Source organism: Diaphorina citri, unplaced genomic scaffold (genome assembly GCF_000475195.1).
Source record: "Diaphorina citri unplaced genomic scaffold, Diaci psyllid genome assembly version 1.1 scaffold123, whole genome shotgun sequence".
NCBI lineage: Eukaryota > Metazoa > Arthropoda > Insecta > Hemiptera > Psyllidae > Diaphorina > Diaphorina citri.
The window spans coordinates 578954-586874 of record NW_007377560.1 but is presented as its reverse complement, the minus strand read 5'-3'; the positions used below and the strand labels follow the sequence as shown (position 1 = coordinate 586874).

Here is a 7921-nt window from a genome sequence, read left to right as displayed (position 1 = left end):
TTCCTTGTTAAGAATGTTAAATAAACTTGTTATCACTTACCTTTTCAATATTTTTTATCAGCACTTCATGTTCAATACATTTGCTCTTTTCTCTCTTCTTTTCTTTCTCTTTCAGCTGTTCACTTCACTGTTCTACTGTTCAGGATTAGATGAATGTTTGACAGTTGGCAACACTGTACAATCTTCGTGATAAGAGAAGTGTCCCTTTACACGTTTAGAAATCCAGTCATTGCATTTTGCATTCCCTGTGTTGTCATTATCAGACACGTGCGTTTTGATTATTATTATTATTTTACCCAGGCAGGTATACGGTATACCTACCATTTTTTTAACTTTCTATTACCTACCTGCTACTGTAGCAAAAATTAATTTTTTTTGTTAGATCCGAATTATTTAAATCGAGTTTAAACTTACTTTGTGGCCTCGGCCTCAAAATTCGTGTCCTCTATCTGACACAGTGTGTGAAAAAGTAGACAAGACAAGACAAGGGAGATATTATAGGATTAAAATAAATTATAATATCTGAACTATATGAATTTATTTTCTATTAATTTAAAATGAAAAATAGAGAGGTTGATCTATTTCTTGTTGGTAACTTACCCCGGGTTTACCAGATTCATGTTGAATGTCTCAGCGCTCTCAGTACGAGTACCCGGACGTTCTCCGAGCCTGCTCAGATCAGTCTGACATTTCAACATGAATCTGTTGACCTGGGAATTATGTACGGAACTACACTTAGAGTTCAAGGTCAGCCATTCACTATCAGGTAGACCTGACAGGTACACCTGATCAGGTCCCCTTGTCAGGTCTACCTGATAGTCTGTGTCCTCATCAGGTATCAGGTAGACCTGACAGGCGCACCTGATCAGGTCCGCTTCTCAGGTCTACCTGATAGTCTGTGTCCTCATCAGGTATCAGGTAGACCTGACAGGTACACCTGATCAGGTCCGCTGGTCAGGTCTACCTGATAGTCTGTGTCCTCTCCAGGTATCAGGTAGACCTGACAGGCGCACCTGATCAGGTGTACCTCATAGTGAGTGGCTGGCCTATAGTTAGCCCAGCGGTAACTTGCTTGCTTGCCATGCAGAAGTGTTCGGCTTCGATGTCAACCATCGACAAAAATTTGTAGGTACTAGTTTTTCGATTGCAAATATTTCTGGTGTTCTCGTGTTTCTTTCTGGTGTTCTCGTGTTTCTTTCTGGTGTTCTCGTGTTGATGTTGACCCAGCACCTAAAAATGGGAAGTATAAGTGTCTCTGCTCGCTCATCTGATGAAAGACATACTACGGGGCATACTACGACACAGACCACATGAGTCATCTTGAAAAAAGAAAAATGATAATAGTAAAAAAAAAGTTGATCTCTAAGTGCGCGTTCACTCTAAGTGGGTCTGGGTTAGGCTAGGGTCGAGGGTTGGGGAACCCTTGTGGACACCTACTTACCCCCCCATTTGACGACAAGCTACCAGCCTCCTCACATGAACCTCACCCAGTCTGAGTGTGGCCGGGAAAAGCCAGCAGCACGCAATTGTCCAGATGGTCACCCATCCGGGTGCCAACCACGCTCAACGTTGCTTATCTCCAGCAATCGATCCATGGGGTACTGGTACTGGTGCTAAAGGTGTGTCCACACATAGTCGATGGCCGGTACCACATCGATTCATCAATCGACGACCGTCGACCATGTATGTGGACACACCCAAGGTGCTGTCACACCGTTAGTTAACTTGATGTTTGATATTAGACTATAATCATTTCATTATGTACAACATAGTATGTCCCAGATGTTCCATCAGTAAGTAACACCTACCTATAAGAATACCTACCAATAGGTAGGTAGGTATACCAATAGGTCACTTTCGAACTGCCGGGAATTTTTCAACAATGGGAAATTTCCCATGGAAAATTAACTGGTGAAGTTCCAAAGTCGCTCCCCAGAAATGCCACATTTTTATATTATCCTACGTATATTCCTATAGGAAGGAAAATAGGTAATGTAATCGGGTCAAATTTTTGATGGTCAGTTTCTAGTGCCAAAACACGTTTTTTCAATAAAAGTGTCGATTCAGAGGGTCGAACATAGGTCACCAGTCAATTGACCATGGACCATTTCCTCGGATCAATCGAAATTGAAAGATTCCTAATGGCCGTTCAAAAAGTTAAAGGATACCTACTAGGAGTTCTGGGACATACGGTATAATTTATTGATATACAGGGTGTTCCTCTAATACGGAGGGGAGGTATTATAGTTATGGGTAAGTGCTATGGCGTTATGTACACATCATCTCTTTGTTTAATAATGACGAGATGAATAATAAAGGTATGAAAAGCATATGAAGAGAGGGGTGAAAACTTGAAGAGTAGATACTCATTATAGGGGTTGTAGAATAAACGGACTTTTCAGTATCATTCTGACGAAATGAACTTCTACTCCCTTTATCCTTTAATAAGGAAGGTAATGCAGGAAGCAGATACTGCGGGAGAGAAATGTTCCGCTCTCGACCAACATTTTGAGTTTCGTTTATGTTTTTAGTTTGATAAAATGATAACTATGCAGCTAATAGGGAGCGCGCAGCGCAACCGTATTTTTTATTATTTTCTACAAGTTCGGCCATGCCTCGGGATGAACTAGCGGAATTCTGCTAGTTGAAAGAGAAAAGGCCATGCTAAACATGTGATGTAGCAGAAGCCATGATTGTGACGGAATTTCGTGTCTATTTTACTATGGGTGATAAATTTATAAATATCTGCCAGCCTAGTTAGCTTGAAAGGTAGCACACCTGCCTTGCAAAGGCTAGATCGTGGGTTCGATTCCCACCCCTGAAGACCTTTATCCTAAACTGATACCTTTGGAATTATGGGTAAGGCTTTACTCCAGGGCCATGATTTTGGGCACGTTGTTTCCCTTCTTAGCAGCGATGGGCAGCATATCACCTTGGAGGTAGGGGTTCTTATCCTGCAACGAACAGAAATATTGTTCACATCAGAGGTGTTTTTTGTAATCAAATTTTGTTTGCTGGAAAAAAGGAGCCTTTTTTGGTTGATAGAGCCCCTTTGACTTTCCAAGAGTTTCAAGCGCCTTCGTAAGTATGTAGGTACCTATTATTTTTTTTCTTTTTTAAGTTGGAAAGAGGGAACTGTTAAGACTGTAATTGTTGAGGTCCCGAAATCGAAGAGAGAAGGAAGACAAGATAGGAGAAAGTCAGCCATTCCGAGAACGAACTTTTATAATTAAACAAACACGGACCATAGTGCGCCATTCTAAAAGTTACAAAAAACGGACTATCCCAAGTACTTACAGGGTTAAGGAAGGGACTGTACTCGATCTCATTGGGGTTATGTTGTGGCGGCTCCTGCGGGCATGCAAACATATGTTCAGTGAATAGAAAGTGAAAAAAAGAAACAAGAAAATAGAGAGTTCAGTTTTAAACTCACCATATTTGTCCTGGTTGTGTGTTTCTAATTTGATATGAAACACTGAAAGTGAGAAGAAGAGACAGACAGAAAATGCTTTCCCCGAGTTTTCCTCAAGAAGAAGTTCTTGCACGCATGTGTTGTGTTGTTTCATAGGATAGGAGGATGGTAGACCCCCCCTGGTATTGATTGATAGGGGTACCATGGGCCATGGGTCAGGGCCGTGGATACAAATATGAGGGCCCTCAGAAATACAATTTTTTTTTTTTATTTTTTCAAGAGGTTTGACAGATGGAACTGTAACTGCTAAGAAGCTAAGGTCTTCTCGTCCCGAAATCAAATCGAACAGGAAAAGACAGAATAGGAGAAAGACAGCCGTTCCGAGAACAAATAGGGTATGTCCGTTTAGGATAAAATCCGCCCGGGCGGAAATCGAATCTGCGGCCCAGCGCTTACAAACCAAGCTAACTAGGCTGGCTGATCCAATGAGAAGCTTCTTATGGCATAGGGGTATGCTGATGAATAAATAGGTACCTAGGTAAAAAAAAAAAAAAAAAAAGAAGGATGGGCCATGAGTTAGGGGGGTCAGGGCCGTGGATACAAATATGAGGGCCCTCAGAAATACATTTTTTTCAAGAGGTTTGACAGATGGAACTGTAACAGCTAAGAAGCCAAGGTCTTCTCGTCCCGAAATCAATTCGAACAGGAAAAGACAGAATAGGAGAAAGACAGCCGTTCCGAGAACAAATAGGTGTATCCGTTTAGGATAAAATCCGCCCCGGGCGGAAATCGAATCTGAGGCCCAGCGCTTACAAACCAAGCTAACTAGGCTGGCGGCTGGCTGATCCAATGAGAAGCTTCTTATGGCATAGGGGTATGCTGATGAATAAATAGGTAGGTAAAAAAAAGAAAAAAAAAAAAAAAAAAAGAGGGACGTTTTTCTACGCGTGAAGTGAAAAGTGAAGAGTGCTGAGTGCACAGTTTTTTTTTTTTCTTTTTTTTTAAAGGGACACGGTCTTAAATCCAAAAGTAAAAGCAGAAGATCATGGGTACCTACCTAAGTTTTTTTTTAATGAGAGTACCTGAAACTTTTACAGGTTAGTGACTGCTGAATACCTCTTACGATAACTTTAAAATTACCTACCTACCTATTTCTTATTTCAACGACGCGACGTAACGATATTTTGTGATGTCGTGCTGATTTAGGTACATATTACCTATCGATGCTGATATCTATCACTCATACGAGTATGGTGCATATGTACGACCAAAGTCTCTATTGTATTTTTGAGTTACTCACTGTATCCTACAGGACATGGGTTGGGCGGGTTACAATATGCAGGCAAAGTGGCATCTGTCTTCACTTGGTTTTGGTTCTTGATGGAACCCTCTGGTTTGAGGAGCTGCTTCCCCTCTCCTGCTCCTCCTGAAATGAAAGAGCATGAGAATGAGAAAGAATACAGCATTTATAAAGGGCGAGTGTAATCACCGTGGATTGTCCCAGGATTGAGTTCATTTTCAATCCGAGGTTGACAGTTGACATGGGTATCATGTAAGTACATATAGGGAAATCCTCGTTTCATCTCAATCCCGAGTTGGTAAACCCCAGCATAAATCAAACATAACGGATCAATTGGTTTACCTTGCCCTTGCGAAGCAATAGCACGTTGACTGCACCAGTTGAATTTCAACAGATCACTGAGGGTGAGCAACATTGGGCATGGTTAGGCTTGCCAAATATCCAAAATGTCGATTCGGGACGCGAATCCAATACAACATTTATAAAGGGCGAGTTTAATCACCGTGGATTGTCCCAGGATTGAGTTCAATCCGAGGTTGACAGTTGACATGGGTATCATGTAAGTATAGGGAAATACTCGTTTCATCTCAATCCCGAGTTGGTAAACCCCAGCATAAATCAAACATAACGTGTCAATTGGTTTACCTTGCCCTTGCGAAGCAATATCACGTTGACTGCACCAGTTGAATTTCAACAGATCACTGAGGGTGAGCAACATTGGGCATGGTTAGACTTGCCAAATATCCAAAATGTCGATTCGGGACGCGAATCCGCGAACATAATTGCCAAATCCGCGAACATAATCGCAAAATCCGCTTACTTGATGTCTGTAAAATATCTAGATTAGGCAGTTAAGGTACCTACTTATAACATAAATCTAGTTCTAGGTGCTCTCGAGTACCTATGTATTCAGAATCCCATTTGCCTATTTCATTATCTATTATTACTATGGATAGCTGTTATTATTTTGGAGAAATCTAGTCAATCTCTACTTGTTTGAGTGAATCTACTGATTTAAATTCCCCAATTCAAGCACGCGATTCTATTCTCTTTGTCTAACAGATAGAGGAGGTCCACCTTGCAATAATTAGAATAAGCGATTTTTTTTCACAGGATCGTCAGGTATGGTGGGGGAAGTGTCATACTAAAATCAAGACCTCGAGAGTTGAGGGGAGAACTTTGGGCGGCGGAAAAACCGCCTGAAAACGGCCGAAATTTCGTACTTTATTCAGTTTTTCGCTTATAACTCCTAAACCGTGCGTCCTACGCAATTTTTGATGGGAGTCAAAATTAAAGTACACAAAATTTCCTACATGATGGTGTGGTCAAAACTTTATGTTTATTTATAGTGCTGTTACAGCAGCCTGTATGTCAAATAGGTGGCCGAAAAATGGTCGGAATTTTTTTTTCAAAGTTAAACGATTTTCCTAGCCAGGATTGTTAGGTATACTGAGGTGAGTGTGGGACCAAATTTTCGACCTTAAAATCCCAGGGGATAACTTTTGGGGGGGCAAAAAACCTCGAATAAAGTGCATACTTTTGGCACTTTTTTCAGTTTTCCGCCTACAACCCCTAAACCACGCCTTTAATGTAAAAAGTAGGTAGGTTTTTTAATTTTTTTATTATATTTACTATAGGTACTCGTATTCTCATTTTTATACCTCGGGAATTGCTATCGCATTTCTTCGGCACATTCTTTAAATAATGCTTACATTTGATGGGAACTCAAAAGTTTGATCAGAAAATTTCCACCCCAGCCGGAATTCGCGTCCAGTACTTCCGGGCTGAAAGTTCAAATAAGTCAGTGCTCTTAGCTATACGAAAGTAGATATAGGTACGTTCAGTAGATATTCGCTTGATTCCTAACTACTAACTATAACTACACTGCAAACATCTCGATATCTCCATTTCATACATTGAAACAACCAAACACTTCACATAGCCAAATTAGGACCAATTATTTAATCTCCTTCCTAAAAAACTTTCTGATTAAAAAAAACTTTCATCTCTATTCTAGTTTTTACTCACGCTTGCTAGATTACTGAATTAAATCTGGCAGCTACATATCACTTCAGTGTTTTAGATCTTGATGTCTTAATTTAGGACAAAGCTCGATCTACTTGGTCCAGATGAAATGAGAATTACCTAATAGAGCCGAGCATTGAGAACACTCTTACCGTTATACGAGTGTGGGACACATGTGTAGAAAGTACCTAATATCTTGATAAGTATATCTACACGTAAGTAGAACTAGCTTTTCTAAAGGAATGATTAAAAGTAAAATAATATATCTAAGATAGATACAAAATCGGATAAACGAATAAAATGCAAGGGAAAACGCGATCATCATTTTGTAACATTCTTTCTTAACATTTCATCGGGTATACTTTATTTCTCAATCTCAACATCAAAAAATAATGTCCTCACTTACATCAAATTATTTTGTTCGTAAACTTTCAAAGAGCTCAGATAAAATTACACCTCCATAATTATAACTCCATAGATATCCATCTTCCTGTCTCAGTAATAAAAAGAAAATAAGTTGGATAAAATTAAGACAAGTCCACGGAAAAATCATAAATACATACCTATGTGGTAATATCTATTATTAATGGTAACATACAAAGATAGCACAAATTTAACAAGCACAAATTTCTGTCAATAATATGTACCTACAAATTATTGTCAGAAGAGTTGGGTATCGTTTTCATGGAAAATACGTACAAAGACCAAACATAAAATAGACAATCCGAGATCGGAAATGCTTCAAAATTTCCACCCTGGCTGGATTCGAACCCGGTACCTCCGTGTCTTGAGACAGTACTCTTAGCCGCTCGCACACTGAGGCGATATAATGGAGGAGTTGCAATTGGGAAAATATTATTAATAAAAGGTCGATTCCTACGTAAAAAGTTGTGAAAAATCCAAATCTGAGGTCAAAACTCCGAAAAGTAACTTTAAAAGGTCGAAAATTCAATTTTTAATTGCCGTTCTAATGAAAAAGTTCAAAGAGTTGTGACGTCAAATGCGCAGAAACGCTTGCGCACAAACAAACGAAGCGGGAGTCATGCATTATGACGTCATCGCCTACGGGAACGTATGCCGTGACGTCAAACTTCACGATTTACCGGTATTTTTTAAATCGATTTATCTCGGTATCTAGAAGTCGTAGAAGAAAAAGAAAAATTCCGTTGGTCCTCATTTTTCCT

At 39.8% G+C, this 7921-nt stretch overlaps 1 protein-coding gene across 1 annotated transcript; it reads right to left on the bottom strand.

Annotated features, from left to right (window-relative positions):
* Positions 1 to 923: 923 nt before the first annotated feature.
* LOC113465548 lies at positions 924 to 3382 on the bottom strand. The gene is made up of 4 exons (XM_026820161.1): positions 3298 to 3382; positions 2860 to 2954; positions 2173 to 2253; positions 924 to 1230 (listed from the first exon to the last, which is right to left on the bottom strand). Exons 1-4 carry the CDS (start codon positions 3327 to 3329, stop codon positions 1133 to 1135), a joined length of 306 nt encoding a protein of 101 aa, XP_026675962.1. The 5' UTR covers positions 3330 to 3382; the 3' UTR covers positions 924 to 1132.
* Between the last annotated feature and the right edge of the window lie 4539 nt (positions 3383 to 7921).